The sequence below is a fragment of the Sebastes fasciatus genome, chromosome 15 (genome assembly GCF_043250625.1).
Source record: "Sebastes fasciatus isolate fSebFas1 chromosome 15, fSebFas1.pri, whole genome shotgun sequence".
Lineage (NCBI taxonomy): Eukaryota > Metazoa > Chordata > Actinopteri > Perciformes > Sebastidae > Sebastes > Sebastes fasciatus.
This window is the reverse complement of record NC_133809.1, coordinates 1,159,026-1,183,153: the sequence shown is the minus strand read 5'-3', so window position 1 is coordinate 1,183,153 and position 24,128 is coordinate 1,159,026. Positions and strand designations below refer to the sequence as shown.

The following is a 24,128-nucleotide window of genomic DNA, read 5'->3' as shown; positions in this document are numbered from 1 at the left end:
AACAATCTCAATATTAGATTGTCTTTTTTAACATTACTGTTACGTTACTTTAATTTTCACATGGACATCAGGAGGAGGCGTTGTTTCTAACGTAAAAACTGACTGGATACACAAATAAACAATAAACATGATTCATTAAATAATAAACATGATTCAATAAACAATGAACATGATTCATTAAACAATAAACATGATTCATTAAACAATAAACATGATTCATTAAATAATAAACATGACTCATTAAACAATAAACATGACTCATTAAATAATAAACATGATTCATTAAACAATAAACATGACTCATTAAACAATAAACATGACTCATTAAACAATAAACATGATTCATTAAACAATAAACATGATTCATTAAATAATAAACATGACTCATTAAACAATAAATATGATTCATTAAACAATAAACATGATTCATTAAACAATAAACATGATTCATTAAACAATAAACATGATTCATTAAATAATAAACATGACTCATTAAACAATAAACATGACTCATTAAACAATAAACATGATTCATTAAACAATAAACATGATTCATTAAATAATAAACATGATTCATTAAATAATAAACATGATTCATTAAATAATAAACATGACTCATTAAACAATAAACATGATTCATTAAACAATAAACATGATTCATTAAATAATAAACATGACTCATTAAACAATAAATATGATTCATTAAACAATAAACATGATTCATTAAATAATAAACATGACTCATTAAACAATAAATATGATTCATTAAACAATAAACATGATTCATTAAACAATAAACATGATTCATTAAATAATAAACATGATTCATTAAACAATAAACATGATTCATTAAATAATAAACATGACTCATTAAACAATAAACATGACTCATTAAATAATAAACATGACTCATTAAACAATAAACATGACTCATTAAATAATAAACATGATTCAATAAACAATAAACATGATTCATTAAATAATAAACATGATTCATTAAATAATAAACATGACTCATTAAACAATAAACATGATTCATTAAATAATAAACATGATTCATTAAATAATAAACATGACTCATTAAACAATAAACATGACTCATTAAACAATAAACATGACTCATTAAATAATAAACATGACTCATTAAATAATAAACATGACTCATTAAATAATAAACATGACTCATTAAACAATAAACATGATTCATTAAATAATAAACATGACTCATTAAATAATAAACATGACTCATTAAATAATAAACATGATTCATTAAATAATAAACATGACTCATTAAATAATAAACATGACTCATTAAACAATAAACATGATTCATTAAATAATAAACATGACTCATTAAACAATAAACATGACTCATTAAATAATAAACATGACTCATTAAATAATAAACATGATTCATTAAATAATAAACATGACTCATTAAATAATAAATATGACTCATTAAATAACAAACATGACTCAGCTGTTGGTTCATTAATTAATAAACATGACTCAGCTGTTGAATCATTCATTAATAAACATGACTCAGCTGTTGATTCATTAATTAATAAACATGACTCAGCTGTTGAATCATTCATTAATAAACATGACTCAGCTGTTGATTCATTAATTAATAAACATGACTCAGCTGTTGGTTCGTCACTAACTGCGGTCAGCAGTTTTTCATTATTCTGTTGTTCATTCTTTCTTATTTTCTCTCTCAGGTCGACCCGTCATGAAGCCCCTCCCACCTCCCCTCTGATGTCATAGCTGTAAGGTGTGTGTGTGTGTGTGTGTGTGTGTGTGTGTGTGTGTGTGTGTGTGTGTGAGAGAGCTTATTTAAAGGGCTGCCTCTCTCTCGCTGGGCGATCGACACCAGCTCAGCATCACCAGTTCACCGCCTGCTGCTTCCAGGGAATAAACTCTGAGAGACGACTGCTGAAGAAACAGTCAGTAAGGCCACTGAGTTTACTGCTTTCTCTACTGACCGCATGGATGGATGGATGGATGGATGAAGAGATGGATGGATGGATGGATGGATGGATGGATGGATGGATGGATGGATGGATGGATGGATGAAGAGATGGATGGATGGATGGATGGATGAAGAGATGGATGGATGGATGGATGGATGGATGGATGGATGGATGGATGGATGGATGGATGGATGAAGAGATGGATGGATGGATGGATGGATGGATGGATGGATGGATGAAGAGATGGATGGATGGATGGATGGATGGATGGATGGATGGATGGATGGATGGATGGATGGATGGATGGATGGATGGATGGATGGATGGATGAAGAGATGGATGGATGGATGGATGGATGGATGAAGAGATGGATGGATGGATGGATGAAGAGATGGATGGATGGATGGATGGATGGATGGATGGATGAAGAGATGGATGGATGGATGGATGAAGAGATGGATGGATGGATGGATGGATGGATGGATGGATGAAGAGATGGATGGATGGATGGATGAAGAGATGGATGGATGGATGGATGGCTACTATATTAACTGGCTGATTTAAATCCAAACAGAGTGACTCTTACTGTTTTCTTTCCCAAACTTTACTGACTGACTGACTGACTGACTGACTGACTGACTGACTGACTGACTGACTGACTGACTGACTGTATGTCTGACTGTCTGAGTGACTGACTGACTGACTGACTGTCTGACTGACTGACTGACTGACTGACTGACTGACTGTATGTCTGACTGTCTGAGTGACTGACTGACTGTCTGACTGACTGACTGAGTGACTGACTGACTGACTGACTGTCTGACTGACTGACTGACTGACTGACTGACTGACTGACTGACTGACTGACTGTATGTCTGACTGTCTGAGTGACTGACTGACTGTCTGACTGACTGACTGACTGACTGACTGACTGACTGACTGACTGACTGACTGTATGTCTGACTGTCTGAGTGACTGACTGACTGGTAAACCAGTTAGCTGGTTTCACCAACGGGCTGAATAGTTTACTAACTGGTTTACATGTAGTTTATTGAATGACTTCAATTGTCTGTTAACCGGTTTACTGACTGATTAGTGACTAACAGTTTATGGCTGTCTGGTTTGCTTAGTTAACTAGTTGTATAACCTCTTTAACTAGTTACTACCTGGTTTACTGAGTTAACTAGTTGACTGACCTGTTTAACTAGTTACTGCCTGGTTTACCCGTAGGGAACCTGCTTTGCTGACTGGTTCTGTACAGTATTAACTCATGTAAGTTAACTGTTAAACTGTTAACTGGTTTACTAGCTGACTGACCAGCTGATTGAGTGACTGGTTTCACTGGTTGTTTACTGGTAAAGAGGTTAACGTCTGGTTCATCCTGTATAACCAGGTTTCCTGTGTGTGTATATAGTTTACTGACAGTGTGATAACATATATAAACAGATATATATATGAGTATTTACTGACTGTTTCTGATCACATATAACCATGTTTGGAGTGTATATAGTTTACTGACGGTGTTCTAACGTATATTAACGGATATATATATGAGTATTTATTGAACATGTTAATGAGGTCAGTCTGTGTTTCAGGTGCAGAGATGTCTCAGCTGTCTGTCCTGCTGCCTCTCACAGGTACGCTGCTGTTCTTCTTTGATTCTATTTGATTTAACTCTGTTGTATTGTGTCAGTCTGTCTGTGGTTTAACCTTCTTTGTCTGTGTTTGTTGTGTGTTTGATGACAGGTTAATGTGATCTCTCTCTCTCTCTCTTTGTCTGCAGGCCTTTTCTTCTGGATCTCCTCAACGTCTGGCTCAGAATCCAGTGGTCAGTGCTGAATGTTTTAATGCTTTAACCACCTTTCTAAATCAGAGTGTTAGGTACGCTTACCTGCAGGTAACCATGACAACGGTGAAACTCACCTAAACTGACTACAAACACACTTTAAAACAAGGAGTTGAATTTAAACACAGACACTCTCTTTGTTCGCGGCCCGGGGCTCACGGGTCCTAATTCAGTAGCAGATATCTGTAATTCACACTGCGGATATCTGCAACTGAATATCTAGAAATCTGTCATGAGGAAGTCGTTAGTCACGTGAGTCGTTAGTCACGTGAGTCGTTAGTATCGTGAGTCGTTAGTCATGTGAGTTGTTAGTATCGTGAGTCGTTAGTATCGTGAGTTGTTAGTCACGTGAGTTGTTAGTATCGTGAGTCGTTAGTCATGTGAGTCGTTAGTCACGTGAGTTGTTAGTATCGTGAGTCATTAGTATCGTGAGTCGTTAGCCATGTGAGTTGTTAGTATCGTGAGTCGTTAGTCACGTGAGTCGTTAGTATCGTGAGTCGTTAGTCACATGAGTTGTTAGTATCGTGAGTTGTTAGTCACGTGAGTCGTTAGTATCGTGAGTCGTTAGTCACGTGAGTTGTTAGTATCGTGAGTCGTTAGTCACATGAGTTGTTAGTATCGTGAGTTGTTAGTCACGTGAGTCGTTAGTATCGTGAGTCGTTAGCCATGTGAGTTGTTAGTATCGTGAGTCGTTAGTCACATGAGTTGTTAGTATCGTGAGTTGTTAGTCACGTGAGTCGTTAGTATCGTGAGTCGTTAGTCACGTGAGTTGTTAGTATCGTGAGTTGTTCATCACGTGAGTTGTTAGTATCGTGAGTCGTTAGTCACATGAGTTGTTAGTATCGTGAGTTGTTAGTATCATGAGTTGTTAGTCACGTGAGTCGTTAGTCACGTGAGTCGTTAGTATCGTGCGTCGTTAGTCACGTGAGTCGTTAGTATCGTGAGTCGTTAGCCATGTGAGTTGTTAGTATCGTGAGTCGTTAGTCACGTGAGTCGTTAGTCATGTGAGTCGTTAGTCACGTGAGTCGTTAGTCACGTGAGTTGTTAGTATCGTGAGTCGTTAGCCACGTGAGTTGTTAGTATCGTGAGTCGTTAGTCACGTGAGTCGTTAGCATCGTGAGTCGTTAGTCATGTGAGTTGTTAGTATCGTGAGTCGTTAGTCACGTGAGTCGTTAGTCATGTGAGTCGTTAGTCACGTGAGTCGTTAGTCACGTGAGTTGTTAGTATCGTGAGTCGTTAGCCATGTGAGTCGTTAGTCACGTGAGTCGTTAGTCATGTGAGTTGTTAGTATCGTGAGTTGTTAGTATCGTGAGTCGTTAGTCACGTGAGTCGTTAGTATCGTGAGTCGTTAGCCACGTGAGTTGTTAGTATCGTGAGTCGTTAGTCACGTGAGTCGTTAGTATCGTGAGTCGTTAGTCATGTGAGTTGTTAGTATCGTGAGTCGTTAGTCACGTGAGTCGTTAGTCATGTGAGTCGTTAGTCACGTGAGTCGTTAGTCACGTGAGTTGTTAGTATCGTGAGTCGTTAGCCATGTGAGTCGTTAGTCACGTGAGTCGTTAGTCATGTGAGTTGTTAGTATCGTGAGTTGTTAGTATCGTGAGTCGTTAGTCACGTGAGTCGTTAGTATCGTGAGTCATTAGCCATGTGAGTCGTTAGTCACGTGAGTCGTTAGTCATGTGAGTTGTTAGTATTGTGAGTCGTTAGTCACGTGAGTCGTTAGTATCGTGAGTCATTAGCCATGTGAGTCGTTAGTCACGTGAGTCGTTAGTCATGTGAGTTGTTAGTATTGTGAGTCGTTAGTCATGTGAGTCGTTAGTCACGAGTCGTTAGTCATGTGAGTTGTTAGTATCGTGATATACTAGCTTGTCATGAAGGAGGTTAAATAACGCTCCGAACTGACACTAAATTTTGGCGACGAAAAACTGTCATGTCCATTTTCAAAGGGGTCCCTTGACCTCTGACCTCCAGATATGTGTAAATGGGTTCTATGGGTACCTGCGAGTCTCACCTTTACAGACATGCTTTAAGCATGATTGGAGCATATTGTTTTATGCTAAATGCAGTACCTGTGAGGGTTTCTGGACAATATCTGTCATTGTTTTGTGTTGGTTATTGATTTCCAATAATAAATATATACATACATTTGCATAAAGCAGCATATTTGTCCACTCCCATGTTGATAAGAGGATTAAATACTGGACTAATCTGCCTTTAAGGTATTAAATAATAGCACTGTAGTTTATTCTGACTCACATCCACCGTCCTGCTGCCACTAACGCTCACTAGAGCTCCACATGTGGATTCATCCGCCGCTGAAAATAGTCCCCAACTAATGCACCATTTCCTCCTGTTGGTTTGATGAAAACTACAGTGAGCAGCTGTTTTATCTTCTTCGTCTTCGTCTTCATCGTCTCTTTGATGAATTATTTCGGTGGTTTCCAGGAACAGTCGGAGGTAACTCTAAACCTCCCTCCACCACTTGTTGTTGATCCTCTGAACTGGATTTTTTTCTCTGTTTATTTTGAGCCTGAATCATAAAAAAATGTCTGAAATTGAAACTCTTAATAGATGAAACAGATGAAAAGGTCCTTTTATCCCGAGTCAGTTCTTTCAAAGAGCACATGTATTATTATTCTGAACTCTCTCTCTCATGAACAGTATTATATAACAGTAAACCTTTCATAACATTTCTTCCCGTCAGACTCATTTTTATACTTTTTAAATGTGTTATTATTTTAACTTTATATCACTTACAATTTAATCTATCTTAATCTTTAATCTATTTTCTAGTTTATTTTCTTTACATTTTTACATTAAAATGAGACTAAAGCTGAATCCTTCATTCTCTCTCTATTATTTAAATTAAAAAACATTAAAAAATATCAAAAAATCCCAAATGAACTACAGTGTTACAGTAGAGTATTTCATATTTCTGACTTGTTGATGCGTGTCGTTGATCAGTGCCGTACCCGGTGACCTGTGGGATGCGTGGCGCTGACCTGATGGAGGACGGCGTGCTGGTTCTGTGTCCTCCAGACTGCACCCAGTGGAGGGTGTCGGTGTTTGGGACGGGGGTCTACGCCTCCGTCTCCTCCGTCTGTGGCGCCGCCGTCCACAGGTGGGACTTTACATTTCACTCCTGCTGTCTGTTGTTCTTCTCTCTCTGGTTTCTTCCAGATAGAACTTCACAAATGTTCTGAAACATTAAACATGTAGTCAGCGTTTCAGAGCCGAGCCTGAACGTCACGCCGAAGCAGATCTTTATGCTGATCGTTAGTCACCGGAGTCGTTAGTGTCGTTAGTCACGTGAGTCCTTAGTATCACGAGTCCTTGGTCACGCAAGTTGTTAGTATCGTGAGTCGTTAGCCCTGTTAGTCCCATGTCACGAGTCGTTAGTCACATATCGTGAGTCGTTAGCCCTGTTAGTCACATGTCACGAGTCGTTAGTCACGTATCGTGAGTCGTTAGCCCTGTTAGTCACGTGAGCCGTTAGTATCATGAGTCCTTAGTCACGTGAGTTGTTAGCATCGTTAGCCCCATTAGTCACGTGAGTCGTTAGTGTTGTTAGCCCCGTTAGTCACATGTCACGAGTCGTTAGTCACGTATCGTGAGTCGTTGGCCCTGTTAGTCATGTGAGTTGTTAGTCACGTGAGTCTTTAGTATCATGAGTTGTTAGTCATGTGAGTCGTTAGTATCGTGAGTTGTTAGTCATGTGAGTCGTTAGTATCGTGAGTTGTTAGTCATGTGAGTCGTTAGTATCATGAGTTGTTAGTCATGTGAGTCGTTAGTATCGTGAGTTGTTAGTCATGTGAGTCGTTAGTATCGTGAGTTGTTAGTCATGTGAGTCGTTAGTATCATGAGTTGTTAGTCATGTGAGTTGTTAGTCATGTGAGTCGTTAGTATCGTGAGTTGTTAGTCATGTGTAGTCATGTGAGTCATTAGTATCGTGAGTCGTTAGTCATGTGAGTCGTTAGTATCGTTAGTATCGTTAGCCCCATTAGTCACATGAGTCGCTAGTCAGTGAAGTTAACGTCAACCATGACCGTTTCCTAAGCCTACGGATGTGTAAAAGCCTAGTGGATGTGTAAAAGTAAACATGAAACATGGAGTCAGCGTTTCCGAGCTGCCCTATGAGATCTCTATGCTGATTGGTTGAAGGCAGACAGGTTAGATGGAGGTTTTTGTAGCAGGTTTGGTTGGAGTGTAGATTTACAGACTGGACAGCAGCTGCAGATGTGACGTAATAAGGAGCAGCATGAGTCCTGCTGTCTGCTGAAGCTCAACCAAACACCAGGAAGGAATGTGGAGGACTGAAGGATTAAGCTCTCAACCCTGAATGACCTCGTCCTTCCTCTGCAGAGGGCCAACGGGGGGGAAATCTGCTGCTTTACATCTCATCTTCCTGTCCTCTCTGTTGGTGTTTCTCTTCTCTGAAGTCTTTTATCCAACAATACTTCCTGTTCTAAGATCCAGGCTCAGTATGAAGACTTTGGGGTTAAAGTCCTCGTCATTATCCGCGTTGTAATAAACCAGAATTACCCTGTAAACATTGTGTTCATGAGCTAACGGCAGTTTAAAGTTTTGTGTGTTTTGAATGTATCTCTGCTCTGCAGGGGGGTTCTGGGTGCGTCCGGCGGCGCCGTCAGAGTTCACAAGGAGCTCGGACAAATCAACTACTTGAGCTCCTACGCCCACGGCATCAAATCACAGCCCCTGTCCCGCTGGACCTCCTCCTTCAGCCTCACCAGTAGGTGGAGCCGCTTCATCCATTCATTTGTTGATTGATTCATTACAATTAACTATGGACAATCATGCGATTAAATATTTGAATCGATTGACTAATAACTACGTTTTAGTATTTTCATGTGAGGCCTTTGTAACTCTTTATATTACTATACTAATACTAACATCTTTCTCCAAAGATTAAACTGAGAAACTGCTTCACTGAAATGAAGGAAATATTCCAGAGATGATGTTTGTTTATTACATTTAATATAATAAACTAATGACCGTGTCCTCTATGTTTGTGTGACCAGAACCTGTTAACGTCCCACTGGAGTTGACCAGTGAAACCAGTAGCGCAGCTCTACCTGCAGCCGCTCTACCAGGTAGATAATATATATTATTATATACGACGATGATCACTTCCTGTTAGTGGAGGGAACCAGAGAGATGATCACTTCCTGTTAGTGGAGGGAACCAGAGAGATGATCACTTCCTGTTAGTGGAGGGAACCAGAGAGATGATCACTTCCTGTTAGTGGAGGGAACCAGAGAGATGATCACTTCCTGTTAGCGGAGGGAACCAGAGAGATGATCACTTCCTGTTAGTGGAGGGAACCAGAGAGATGATCACTTCCTGTTAGCGGAGGGAACCAGAGAGATGATCACTTCCTGTTAGTGGAGGGAACCAGAGAGATGATCACTTCCTGTTAGTGGAGGGAACCAGGGAGATGATCACTTCCTGTTAGTGGAGGGAACCAGAGAGATGATCACTTCCTGTTAGTGGAGGGAACCAGGGAGATGATCACTTCCTGTTGGCCTACAGAAATACGTCATCCCAGCAGCTCTCTTCAGCTGTCTTTGGGGGAAAATGCTTTTTGGGCCGCAGGGAGTGCTAATGGCCACTGGAAGAAATTCTTCTCTTCCTCCTCCTCCTCCCTCCTCCTCCTCCTCCTCCTCCTCCTCCTCCTCCCTCCTCCTCCTCCTCCTCTTCCTCCTCCTCCTCCTCCTTGTCGTCCTCCTCCTCCTCCTCCTCTTCCTCCTCCTCCTCCTCCTGAAGCTTCCAGACACAACAGGAGTGTGATGTTTCCACCAGACAGCCTGTGTGTCCTCAGCTGACCTCTATGTGTGTTTGTGTTGCAGCAAAGAAACCACAGAAGAAGCCCTCAGTGAAGAAAGCTCTGACAGGCGGGAATAAAGGTACGCTTTGTGCAAAACTTTAAAGACTGAACACGAGCTATCTTTTGTAGTAGTAGTAGTGCACTATGTGGTAATGTGTGTGTGCAGACTGTCAGATGGATATCGCCATGGTGATCGACAGCAGCAACAACATCGGGCAGCGGAGGTTCAACCTGCAGAAGAACTTCGTCGCCAAACTGGCGGCCATGTTGAGAGTCGGATCAACGGGACCACATATAGGAGTGATCCAGGCCAGGTCAGACACACACACACACACACACACAAACACACACACACACACACACACACACACACACACACACACACACACACACAAACACACACACACACACACACACACACACACACACACACACACAACACAAACACACACACACACACACACACACACACACACAAACACACACACACACACACACACACACACACACACACACACACACACACACACACAGAGGCAATGGTGTAAATTATTAACAAATTCAGATTCAGGTTTATTTTATCTTTATGCCTACAATGACCCGAATACACCATCGTAAGATTGGTATGTTGATTTTAAGTCATGCAAAAATAAAATATAAAAGTTTTGACTTACTAAATAAATAAATAAATAAATATTAATAAAATACAAAGAATTTTCTGTAAAATGGCTGAAGTAAGTAAATCAACCAAATAATTGAGATATTAATGAAATTAAATATCTGGTATGAAGTTTACTGGATTTAAATTGTGTTTACTTTAAAAAATACGAAGGAATGTGACTTTTTGGTATAAATATATTTTTCTCGGCAGATTAAATTTAAAGAAGCTTCAGTTAAGAAATAAACTAAACATTAAAAAAAAAAAAAAAATCCAGCAGAGCTACGCTTCCGCCATTTTGGACTGAAAGAGACGACCAGACGCCAGTAAAACGTCCTCCTACAAAGAGACGTACCAAAGTAAAACTACATCATTTCTATTTTATTGTCATATTCTGCTGAAATGTCCCGTGTTGAACAATAAATTATTATAAATATAATTAGCGTTTTCAGCCTTTTCTTCTCCGCTGCATCTCAGAGATGCTTTCGACTCCACTACATTTATCTGACAGCCGTAGTTACTTTACAGATGAAAACCAGGTGTGTCGTCCAGATGTGTTGATGTTGAATGTTTGTGATGAACCGAAGGATGAAGAGTAAATCCTCCTCTTCGTCTTCATCCGTCTGAAGCTAAATAAACTCTTTAAAAAGTCTCTCTGATCAGCTGGAAACATGAGAGATACTGTACGTGGTTCTCACAGATGATGATCTTAATATAGACCATGATGCATTGCTGCAGATTAAACTAGCCAACAGGATATAAAGGAGTTAAAGTGCAACACACACATTCAACAGCAGGAATATTAATCCAGAAACATCAGATATATAAACGGAAAACACTGACTGGAGACATTTTACTGACACATCTTTACTTTAACTACATTTAGCTGATAATACTTTATATATATATATATATATATATAACAACATGTTCAACTCACGTGTCTTTCACCTGGATTGTGTGAGCAGTGATTCTCCCAAGACTGAGTTCTTACTGACCAACTACACTCAACCTAAAGAGCTGCTGTTTGCCATCAAGGAACTGGCCTACCTGGGAGGAGACACCAACACAGGTAATACACACACAATATACACACAATACACGCACAATACACACACAATACACACACAACCGCACACATGCAAGTTTGTATTTTTTTGGGGGATATTTATTTAACGATTTCTAAACAGACGTTTTTAACGTCAGAATGGATCTATCTGCTTCATCTGAGTCTCTGTGGAGGTAGAAGGAAGTTACCGCTTTTATTGTGGTAGTCTGAGTAACGTGACGTCATATCCGTTCCGTATCCGTCAACCAAAACAAACCTCAGAGAGTCTAAACCGTTGGAGGGTCGTCGTGGATACGACCTGCACCCTCCCATGTTAAATCCAGCGTGGTAAACACTACACATCCAGTAAAGGATGGAAACACTTTGGGTTTCACACATTGACAGGAAAAGCAGATCTAGACAGAGCAGAGCTAAAGCTGCATGCTAACTTCTAAAAAAGGACAAAATATGTCAGAAAATAAGTCAGAACAAAGGCTGAAAAAAGTCTGAAAAATGTCTGAAATAAGTCTGAAAAAAAAAGCCAAAGTATGTCCGAAATATGGCCCAAAAAATGTCAGAAAAAGGCCGAAATATGTCCGACAAAAAAGCAGAAATATGTTCAAACAAAAGTCCGAAAATAAGTAAGTCTGAATAAAGGCTGAAAAATGTCTGAAATATATCCGAAAACAAAGGCTGAAAAAATGCCTAAAAAAGGCGGAAATATGTTCAAACAAAAGTCCGAAATATGAATAATGATTTTTGGGTTACTGGATAATAAATACTTCCTGCCAATGACTGATATATTTGACTTCAGGACATCTCTGACTACATCCATGCTGAAAAGAGAGAAGTGGATCATTCAACTTGTTCCCTTCATGGTCTAGTGTTAAAAGAAAATAGCAATAAATCATAATATCGAATCACAATACTTAAGAATCAGACGTGTCCACATCCGTTAGAAAAGAACACCGAGATAAAACAACAATTATTTTGTTAACATTCATTGAGTACAGCTCCCATGAGGCTTTGCAGCACCATTAAATGTCTCTTGATCTGGTCTCTTGCGTCGTGGTCGGCCTCGTGCAGGTAAAGCCATCATGCACACGGCGGAGACCTTCTTCACCCAGGAGAACGGCGGGAGGCGGGGTCACCCCCGGGTGATGGCGGTGCTGATCGACGGCTGGCCGTCCGACGACCTGGAGCAGGCGGCCATGTTGGCCAGAGAGTCCGGCATCAACGTCTTCCTGGTGTCCGTGGCCAAACCGGCGCCCGAGGAGCTCGCCACAGTGCGAGACAAGGACTTCACGAAGAAGGTTTATTCACGTTATTCACATTTATTAAACGTTTAAAAATGAACCTCAGCTGAAGGTCATTTAATACACACTACCGAGGAAAGGTTATGAATCAGCTGTTTTTATTTATTAATATTATGTTCTTCAATATTTACTACTTTAACAGAGAAAAAATACAGTATAATTCAGACAAACAATGTATTATTATTTTAATAATAATTAACAAATAACAGACTTAAAACAAAAGAGCAAAAAGTTATATATATATATATATATAAATATCACCACAATCAATTGCTGACAAAAGTGTCGCTTGAATAATTTTTTTCCTTAGAAATAATAGAAAAAATAAATTATAACATGTAAATTGTAAACTAAAACTACTTTTTGATAATATATTTATATATAAATATATTTTCGTATATTCAATTTACAGTTCGTAATTACAATAGTTTATCAGCATTCAAAATTGAAATAAAATTTTAAAAAAAAGAATAGAATAAAATAAAAAAAATAAAAAAGATTTAGATTTTTTAAGTCAGCATTATCAGAAGCAAAACAAACATTTTAGTCAAAATTAATAGATACTAAGTAAAAAAAATGGAACTTTCTGCACGTCAAAAGAGATAAATAAAAATACGTAAAAAGTCACAATAATTACTTTTAAGGCCAACCTTTACATTTTAGGTTAAAATTGCAAGTGTGATACAAGATAAAACTTTATTTATACATTTAAATTATAGTCAAAATAATGAAATAATAAGTCACAATTTTTACTTTATAAGTTAAAATATGATATACTAAGTAAAAAGGACAAGTGCAATATATATACATATCTATACAGTATACGTATATATATATTTTATACATGTGTGTATATATATGTATATGTATATAAAACGGGTTTCCATGACAACCGCCCGCCTCTTCTCCCTGCAGGCGGTGTGTAAAGACAACGGTTTCTTCAGTTATTTGATCCCGAGCTGGTTCAGCACCACCAAACATGTCAAACCTCTCGCTCAGAGGCTCTGCTCGCTGGACGGCCTGCTCTGCAGTAAGACGCAACTACTACACGACATACACAGTACACTACATACTACTACTACTACTACTACTACTACTACTACATACTACTACATACTACAGCACTACAACATACCACTCAACAACACATCGGTCAACATTTTTTGGGACAATTTTCAGATCATTTGTCAGACTTTTTTTCGGACATTTTTCAGACATTTTTCAGACTTTTATTCGGACATTTCTTTGAAATTTTTCGGACATTTTTATGACTTTTTTTCATAATTTTTCGGACAATTTTCAGACTTTTTTCATCATTTTTCGTACAATTTTCAGACATTTTTTTGGACATTTCTTTGACATTTTTCAGACTTTTGTTCTGACATCTTTCAGACTTTTTTTCTGATATTTCTTTTGACAATTTTCGGACAATTTTCAAACTTTTTTCATAATTTTTTGGACAATTTTCAGACTTTTTTCGGCACATTTTCCAGAAAATTTTCGGACATTTTTCAGACTTTTTTCATCATTTTTCGGACAATTTTCAGATTTTTTTCAACATTTTTCGGACTTTTTTCATCATTTTTCAGACAATTTTCAGACTTTTCATGATTTTTCGGACAATTTTCAGACTTTTTTCGGAAATTTTTCAGACTATTTTTCGGAAAATTCTCTGACATTTTTCAGACTTTTTTATTATATATATTCAATTATTTCTCATCATTTTTCCGACAATTTTCAGACATTTTTCAGACTATTTTTCGGAAAATTCTCGGACATTTTTCAGACTTTTTTCATAATTTTTCGGACAATTGTCAGACTTTTCATAATTTTTCGGACAATTGTCAGACTTTTTTCATCATTTTTCGGACAATTTTCAGACTTTTTTCAGAAAATTTTCGGACACTTTTCAGACTATTTTTGGGAAAATTCTCGGACATTTTTCAGACTTATTTCGGAAAATTTTCGGACATTTTTCAGACTATTTTTGGGAAAATTCTCGGACATTTTTCAGACTTTATTCATCATTTTTCGGACATTTTTCAGACTTTTTTCGGACAATTTTCAGACATTTTTCTGGCTTTTTTCATCATTTTGCGGACAATTTTCAGACATTTTTTCGGACATTTTTTTGACAATTTTCGTACATTTTTCAGAAATTTTTTCGGACATTTGTCGGACAATTTCACAGTTTCACAGTTCAGTTCAGCCTCTCCTGGACCTGCAACAACAACTAATAGTTCATGTTATGTTGCCACACGTTGTGTTCGTGCACATTTCATGGTTGTAAGAGTGTCAAGCTGAGGACGTGTGGATAAATAAATGTGTGTTTTTAAGGTAAAACCTGCTACAACTCGGTGAACATCGGCTTCCTCATCGACGGCTCCTCCAGCGTCGGAGACGGAAACTTCCAGCTGGTCCTCGAATTCCTGGCAGGAATCGCCAAAAACTTTGACATCTCAGACGTCGGTGCTCGCATCGGTCAGCTTCACGGGATGGAAGTGATTTGATTATATAGATTACCAATTAACTCATTGATAAACTGACTGTGTGTGTGTGTGTGTGTGTGTGTGTGTGTGTCGGACGTCCAGGTGCGGTGCAGTTCACCTACGATCAGCGGCTGGAGTTTGGCCTGTTTGACTACTCCAACAAAGAGGACTCCATCAACGCCCTGGGGAGGATCCCCTACATGAGCGGAGGAACGGCCACCGGAGCCGCCATCAGCTACACCACCCAAAACCTGTTCAGGTAACACCACCCAGAACCTGTTCAGGTGACACCACCCAGAACCTGTTCAGGTAACACCACCCAAAACCTGTTCAGATACACCACCCAGAACCTGTTCAGGTAACACCACCCAGAACCTGTTCAGGTACACCACCCAGAACCTGTTCAGGTAACACCACCCAGAACCTGTTCAGGTACACCACCCAGAACCTGTTCAGGTCAAAGTCTCTATGTTTAGTTTGTTTCCCTGCTATGTTAGTCATCTCAAAACCTCTGGAATTTGATAACGAAATGACAAAATGTTTGTAGCAAAACCAACATTTAAATCAAATATTTCCAGAAACAACTGACAGGAGAAAAACAGCAGAATGGAGCTGCAAAGTTTGTGGAAATATTAGATTTAAAAAAATAACTCTGAAGTGCTGTAAACTCACTCCTGTGACCCAATCACGGAGTAATGTTCAGATTGCATTAGAAGTTAAACTGAATTAGTTGTTTTTCTTCACCAGGCGGACGGGACCAGGCCGCAACTTCCTCATCGTGGTGACAGACGGACAATCGTATGACGACGTCAGACTTCCGGCGATGGCTGCACAGAACCAAGGTTTGTCTTCAAATAACGGAAAAACTAGAATTACCGTCCCGCGGTTGGTATCCCTCCACCAACCAGTCAGGTTACAGTTTACATCCATGTCTGCCCAAAATATCATCACTTTATCCTGTTATACATTTAAGTTATGGCCAAAAATCATGTTTTGTGAGGTCACGTTGACCTTTGACCGCCAAATTATAATCCCTTCATTCTCGAGTCCAAGTGGTCGTTTGTGCCAAATTTGAAGAAATTCCCTGAAGGCGTTGCTGAGATATCACGAAAATGGAGGGACATGAGGTCACAGTGACCTTGACCTTTGACCACCAAAATCAGTTCATCCTTAGGTCCAAGTAGACGTTTGCGCCAAATTTGAAGATATTCGCTCAAAACTTTCTTGAGATATCGCGTTCACGATAATGGGACGGACGTGAGGTCACAGTGAAATTTACTCAAGGCGTTCCTGAGATATCACAAGAATGGACGGTTGTGAGGTCACAGTGACCTTCAATCTTTGACCACCGAAATCTAATCAGGTGATCCTTGAGCCAAATGGACGTTTGTGCCAAATTTGAAGAAATTAGTTCAAGGCGTTCCTGAGATATCACGAGAATGAACTGACGTGAGGTCACAGTGACCTTGACCTTTGACCTTTGACCACCAAAATCAAGTAGGTTCATCCTTGAATCCAAGTAGATGTTTGTGCCAAATTTGAAGAAATTCGATCAAAGCGTTCCTGAGATATCGCGTTCAAGTGACTGGGACGGATGGACAGGACGGACGGACAGGACGGACAGACAACCCGGCGCCGACCCATACCGACGGCAGTTTGTGTTCTGTTCTCACTGAAATGTCCCGTTTCTCCCGTCCACCAATCACCAGGCATCACCATGTACTCGGTGGGCGTGGCCTGGGCACCCATGGAAGACCTCAGAACGATGTCGTCGGAGCCGAAGGACAGCCACACCCTCTTCACCAGAGAGTTCACCGGCCTCGCCGAGTTCATCCCTCAGCTGGTCCGAAGCATCTGCCGAGACTTCACGGAGAACAACTAAGAACACACACACACACACACACACACACACACACACAGGTTTGTACTTCTATACTTGTGAGGTCCCTCACTGACATACCTTACCTAGCAGCTAGCACCGAATCCTGAAACCAAGTCTTTAACAAAGAGTAGAGAAGCAAAGAGGCGAAACTCTGCTGCTTTTTTGACAGTTAGATGGCGCTAGGGTAGCGCTGCTGCCATTTTGGACTGAAAACGCCAGTGAGTCTGTGTCCATGGAATGGCGGAAGCGTAGCTCTGCTGCTGGGCGCTGACGTTGCAATGGAACGACCAACTGACTTTCACTTCTGATAAATATACGTTCTTTGGTCTAAACCCTCAAACAGACACTTTAAAAAGTGAAAACAAGACAAAATGTCCTCCGTTTTCAAAACGTCAGGTCCTCACAAAGATAGATTTACAAGAGTTCACACACACACACACACACACACTGTATATATACTGTACACATATACCAACTACAGTAGTACTGATACATACACATGTATATAAGACACACAACATAGAAAGTCAAACATATATAACAAAAAAAAAATCTATTTAAGGAAGATCATCATCATCAGTAGAAATAATTAACTTTTCACTAAACAGTCCAGTGTGTTTGATTATGTAATCAGATTTATTACAGTACATTGAAGTACAACACAAAAACTCATGAAAAATATTAAAATTAGCATGGTAAATTAATTTGATTAGTTTTAATTAGGGCTGTCAACGTTAACAGAATAATAACGCGTTTTAACGCAAATTCGTTTTAACGCAACGTGCGATCTTTAGGTTGTAGCGGCTCAGTTTTAAAGCCAGAGTGAAGATACTGGTATCATGTGAAACTAGTAAACCTGATGAATCCATCGGTACCAGCCATGTCAGACTAGCTGGTCATGAAGGAGGTTAAATAACGCTCCAAAGTTACACTACATTTTGGTTAGGAAAAACTGTCATGTCCATTTTCAAAGGGGTCCCTTGACCTCTGACAACAACATATGTGTTAAATACTTCACAAATCTCCCTTTAAGGTACATTTTGAATAGATAAAAAATGTGTGATTAATTTGGGATTTATCACGATTAACTATTTGAATCGATTGACAGCCCTAATTTAAAAGGAACCATTATCAGCACTCGTCTAATTTTACTGCAGAGTTCATTTAAAGCTAAAGAAGCTAATTTATATAAAATAGATGCTAACTATGAAATTAAAATCTGCTGGACCCACTAAGAAACTGCAGATTAAAGAGAAAAACATTTGATACTGTTTCTTATATTTATGACTTTTGTATCTCATAATCCCGAAATAAAGTTTCTAGTATCTAGTAATTACTAGAAATAATTAAAACACAAATCTTCATCATGAGATCTTATTTTGTATCTTGTAATTAAAAAATAAAGACGTTGTGATTCCGAAATAATTTTCTCGTTATGAGATTTGAATGTTATAACCATTAGATCTGTATCTGATATTATTTTGTAATTATGAGATCTTTATTTTGTAATTCGTAAATACAAACTACTTTTAAAGAAATCCTTAATTTTTATCATTTTTCTATGGGAATGCTTCCATAGTTATACCCAGCATTTCTGAAAATTAATCAAATTAAACAAATTACCTGAATTCTTGAACCTAAGACGGTGTAATCTATTCTTCTGATTCTTGTGAATTTCATACATTTTGTTGACATCAGCTCACTTTGAGTGAGTAGTGACTGGGTGAATGATCTCAGACCAAACAGCTCTTACAACGTTCATCTAAAAGTGTTTAATGTGTCCGTTAAATGAGATTTTACCAACAAAGTCGTCTCCTCGTGGAGCATTTTGGGAAATTCTTGTTTGGCAGGTGTGTTTTTGATGGAGCTAAGCTAGCAGTTACTGGATGCACAAGCTCAAGATCAAGAGGGCTTTCAACTGTTCCTTTTAAAATCATTTTTTCTTCCTTTTTTTACCTGACGGACTGTTTTTACGTGTTTGTGTATTTTACTTTGTTTCCTGAATCTTCTAAAAAACATCCTCAAGGTTTATTCTTGATTTTGGGAAAACGTTCCCACGTACAGCACACGTGGTCGTACTTTATATACAAGGAGATCTATATCTGTGCAACGTATCCTCATACAGCGTGCGTTTTCCTACGAATGTCCAGCAACACGTGACAATTTCCGCTCCTTACATGTATGCAGTCTTTTCAAAATAAAGATCCGTCTTTACAAGAAACTACCTATCAAAAATTAGGTCGCTACAGAGAAAATTTACAGCTACTATTAATCACGGGAATTAATTACAATATCCCGGACGAGCCCCCATTTATGTTAAATCCCAGTAAGGTCTAGGGATAAGAGAAGCAACATAAGCCGATGGAATCAGGCGTAAAGTAGCCGTTTATTGTTAAATGCACAATCAAATGAGAGCAAAACAGGCTTCAGGCAATCAACAAATAATGTTGCAGCAAACCAAAGCGAATATAAGTTTGTTGACATAAAATGTAAATTAGGAACGGTCTTCTGATGGCGCCGAAATCAATAACTCTATAAAACAAAAACGTCTGCAAACTAGAAATTAAGATCACAGCTGAGCTGACAAACAAGTAGATATAAACAAGAAATAAAACTCGACTTTAACTACTCTCAAAACTAATAAACAAAACACACGAATGGCAGCCGCCTCTTTAACAAGTGCATCTACACCGACCAAAAAACCAACCAACTTGCACAGTAATATGTGACCTAAAAATAAACTACTCCCTAGCCCAGTTCCAACCAAATCACAAAGGCCTCTAACTTCTACGTTAAGATCACACGAAGGTACTCAATACCATCGAGTTAGTTAGTTAAAATCACACAACAAAGAAGCAACGAAACCACTCTGATTAGTTTTAAACTTACAAAACTTACAGAACCCGTAACAGGTTAAGATAAAGATGGTGGTTTGGGTTCAAATAACTTGGAAGTGGTGCAACATAAATACGGAAGTTAGGTGACAAATAAATTAACGTTTAAAAACTGATAGCTTTTGGGAAACCCCTGGTCCCGTTTGCCAACATGATGCTTGCAGGAGTCGTCGGGCATCAAACTTTAGTGTTTTGTCTCATTCACTTTGGCTCAATTCTTGAATGACAATATGTTTTTATCAAAATAATAAGTTCAAATCTCTGAACAGTTTGTTTGTTGTTCACAACAGTTTTGAATTTCTCATTCTTTCAAGCATATTGCACGTGTTTTGGCACACGTGTGCAAAAGAATAAGTGCAAAACTGATGAGTTGAGTCTCAGTGAAACTGTCAAACTATTCACAACTTCTAAACATTCTTTCATCGTTTGAGCCGTCACATGCAAAATGATCCATTCAGTTATCAAAATCTGTCAGTATATTCCATAAATATCTATTACATGGTTGTTGTTTTTTGCTTTAAATGTACTGTATACACACAAAAGTGCTTATCCTTTTTCTGTGTACTACAGTAGGCGTATTGACTTTCAGTTAACTTTTACCTCCGAGTCTACAGTAAAAAGCTCAGTGCGATACACATTCAGCTCGATAAAACTGACATCCTGGTATATCACAGTAAGCAGTCAGTGTCAACAAAACAGAGATTTGTATGTTAGAAACATTTCCAGTTGACTGCCATGGTGAAAAACATGTACACATTTTGACCAGTACGACTCACACGATGACAAAACAACTTTTCATTTCGGAGTCGTTGACCAGTTTGGCCAAAGTGACCGAGAAAAACTGTAAGAAAAGATATAAAACATATCTGTCTCTGTGTAAATGAAACCTGCGATGCCATTTGGATGTTAAATGATGATTCTGTATTTATTACCTGTTTTCTTTGTGTCTCTCAATAAAAGAATAGTTATTTTTACAGCTTGTCCAGTGACGTCTGTTCAAACTCAACCTGTTTATTAGACGTGGACGCGGCGTTGCCTGCTGTCCAAACTGCAGATTACAAGACAAACAAACTGAGACCTGAGAGAAGAAACGGACGCAGTCAGAAGACAAAACCGTGTCTGTCTTTATTATCTATCTAATATACAGTATATATATATATATATATATACAACACTGGTTGTGTATATACATACTGTATATATATAAACTGGAAAAACAAAGTTCGGAAACTTGTGTTTGGTGGATTATTTCTCTGTTGTATCAATGCTAATGGTCATTGTATTTTACATGGTTGGAAAGCCTGTTTATTTACCTTCGCAATGATGTCCAACTTGTAAGGATCATGCATTTGTGGGATGAGCAGCACAGCTGATTATGTGGGTAGCGCCCAAGAAAAATTTGCCAAAATGCCCCTTCAATGGTAAACAGTGTATTCTCCTGTTGGTGTTGACTCGTTTTGAGTTGTTTGGTGGATGATTGAACTCTCTATCAGTAACAAGGAACAAACAAGACATATTGGCAATTTTACACTTTATTCATTTAATCCACCGTCAGGAGTCTCAGTAGAGGTGGAAGATCCATACGCAGCCACAACAGCCTGGCACCTCCTCCTCATGCTGGTCACCAACCTGGTCACACGTTGCTGTGGGATGGCGTTCCATTCCTCAACCAGGATTGGTTGCAGGTCAGCCAGCGTGGTTGTGTTGGTCACTCTAACACGTACAGCACGCCCAACCTGATCCTACAAGTGTTGAATTGGGTTGAGGTCTGGACTCTTGGCAGGCCGTTCCATTCTCTCTACTCCCACATTGTGGAGGTAGTCTGTGATAACCCTGGCTCTGTGGGGGCGAGCGAGAGTTAGGTCCCAGATTGTGGAGATATGGGATCGCCACTGGCTGCAGAATCTCATCCCGATATCTCACTGCATTGAGATGGCCTTCAATGATGACAAGCCTCGTTTTGCCAGTGATGGAGATGCCGCCCCCCCCCCCCCCACACACCATGACACTGCCCCACCAAAAGCTGTTTCTCAACAATCAGCATAGCGTTCTCCACGTCGTCTCCATACTTTGACCTGCCGTCCAACTTCTGCAGACAGAACCTGGACTCATCACTGAACATGACATTCCCCCACATGTTCAGGTTCCATTGTCTGTGTTGGAGACACCAGCGCCAACGGGCCTGACGGTGAAGGGCAGTCATTGCAGGCTTCCTGGTAGCCTTATGAGAATACACTGTTTACCATTTGCAGAGCATTTTGGCAAATTTTTCTTGGGGGCTCCCCACATCATCAGCTGTGCTGCTCATCCCACAAATACATGATCCTTACAAGTTGGACATCATTGTGAAGGTAAATAAACAGGCTTTCCAACCATGTAAAATACAATGACCATTAGCATTGATACAACAGAGAAATAATCCACCAAACACAAGTTTACTAACTTTGTTTTTCCAGTATATAAACACACAACCAGTCGTTATTATATTAAAGGGTTTATGATCTACAAGGAGTCACGTTAAGTTAGTTTTTTTTCTTTTTCCAAAGATTTTCTTATTATTTATTATAAAAATATAAGATACATTATATATATATACTGTATATACATAGACGCCACATTGACTCCTGGATCGTACGTCATCGTGGGCGTCATATTGGACCTGGTCAGACTGGCCTGTAACTCTGTACTAGTGAACGGGGGAGCTGCTGTTTCTCTGGATGAAAAGCACTATAACGTCTACATTCCTCAACCGGTTTCAACCAGTCGTTATATAAGATACATTCAAAGTATATATATATATATATATATATATATATATATAGTATAGTATTTCTATTGATCTTTAAATCAGAGAACAAAGTGATCACACACACACCAACATCAAGTTTTTATTCTCAGCTTCAGACGCACTGAAACACTAAAATATCCTCCTGCACCATGTCGTATCTCAGCATCATTTCACAGCTAGAAGTTTTAGGGACGATCCAACAGGAACCGACAGCTCTGAAGAGACTTTTGGACAAAACGAGACATTTAAAAGACGTCACCTTAGACTGTGACAGACTGTGCTGCACATGTTTCCCTGTTTCCTGATGTTTCCCTTCCTCACTGATTGATTCCATGAATAACAGAACACACAGATTGATCAACTATTGGTGTAAGGGTTAGTTACAGCGGTAGTTCAGTCTGCTCTGAACGACTCTCTGCTGAGGTCGACTCATTTTACCTGGAAACGATAAGATCACTCTGACAGCATTAATCTGACAGCAGCATCTCAGCCTGCCCTGGTTGTCACGGTAACAGAAACCACAGTGCTAGAATCAGCGAGCTGTCAGCAGCTTCTTATCAACACATCAGTTCCTCAGACACGCAGGTCAGACGAGGATAAATATCATGTGTCAAACTAAAGAGAAGTAAATGATGAGTGAAGCTGCAGCTCTTCCAGTGAGGACAGCACACACAGAGCAGACAGACGGTCTACCTGGACGTCATGGATCACCTGTTGGTGCTGATGCTGCTGCTGCTGTGGAGCTCAGGTAGGACTCTGCTTTAAACATCATGTGTTCTTATTCACACCTTTATATTGATCTTTAAACCAGAGAACCACCTGATCACACACACCAAGGCTGGATTCTAACCCTCATACATATAATTAGGACAATTAGGACAATTATGTAGATACATGCATAAAGCAGCATATTTGTTCACTTCCATGTTGATAAGAGGATTAAATACTGGACTAATCTCCCTTTAAGGTTCATTTTGAACGGATAAAACATGTGATTAATGTGTGATTAATTTGTGATGAATCATGATTCAATATTCTAATTGATTGACAGCCCTAATTTAAAGGAATAAAAGTATTTGTGGGGCCCTACGCAGCTGCATATTCAGCGTATCAGACGGGCCAACACTGATCACCCATCAATTAGAGCTGTCAATCAATTAAAATAGCTCATCTGGATTAATCACAAATTAATCACACATTAATCACACATGTTTTATCCGTTCAAAATTAACCTTAAAGGGAGATTTGTCCAGTATTTAATACTCTTATCAACATGGGAGTGGACGAATATGCTGCTTTATGCATGTATCTACATAATTGTCCTAATTTTCATAATTACGTAGAAATGTATAAAGAGAAGAATACATCAATAAATAAATTTGGGGTAATTAA

At 39.0% G+C, this 24,128-nt stretch overlaps 1 protein-coding gene across 2 annotated transcripts; it reads left to right on the top strand.

Moving 5' to 3' along the window:
* The first annotated feature begins 1,774 nt into the window (after nt 1-1,774).
* Nucleotides 1,775-20,922, top strand: coch (coagulation factor C homolog, cochlin (Limulus polyphemus)). 2 transcript variants are annotated; one of them, XM_074661213.1, is made up of 15 exons: nt 1,775-1,946; nt 3,569-3,610; nt 3,757-3,801; nt 6,781-6,937; nt 8,433-8,566; nt 8,856-8,927; nt 9,684-9,740; nt 9,828-9,975; nt 11,288-11,391; nt 12,454-12,680; nt 13,599-13,713; nt 15,021-15,164; nt 15,275-15,431; nt 15,920-16,014; nt 16,882-20,922. In XM_074661213.1, the coding sequence occupies exons 2-15, from the start codon at nt 3,577-3,579 to the stop codon at nt 17,052-17,054; spliced, it is 1,662 nt and encodes a 553-aa protein (XP_074517314.1). In that variant the 5' UTR covers nt 1,775-1,946; nt 3,569-3,576; the 3' UTR covers nt 17,055-20,922. The 2 variants fall into 2 exon arrangements, with proteins under 2 accessions (XP_074517314.1, XP_074517315.1); XM_074661214.1 differs by having other exon boundaries at nt 1,844-1,950.
* The last annotated feature ends 3,206 nt before the right edge of the window (nt 20,923-24,128 follow it).

Coding starts and splice junctions, on each gene's coding strand:
- coch (XM_074661213.1), top strand. CDS start 3,577: ATGTCTCAGCTGTCTGTCCTGCTGCCTCTCACAG. Junction 8,928..9,683: donor ACCTGCAGCCGCTCTACCAG/GTAGATAATATA, acceptor TTTGTGTTGCAG/CAAAGAAACCACAGAAGAAG. Junction 16,015..16,881: donor GATGGCTGCACAGAACCAAG/GTTTGTCTTCAA, acceptor ACCAATCACCAG/GCATCACCATGTACTCGGTG.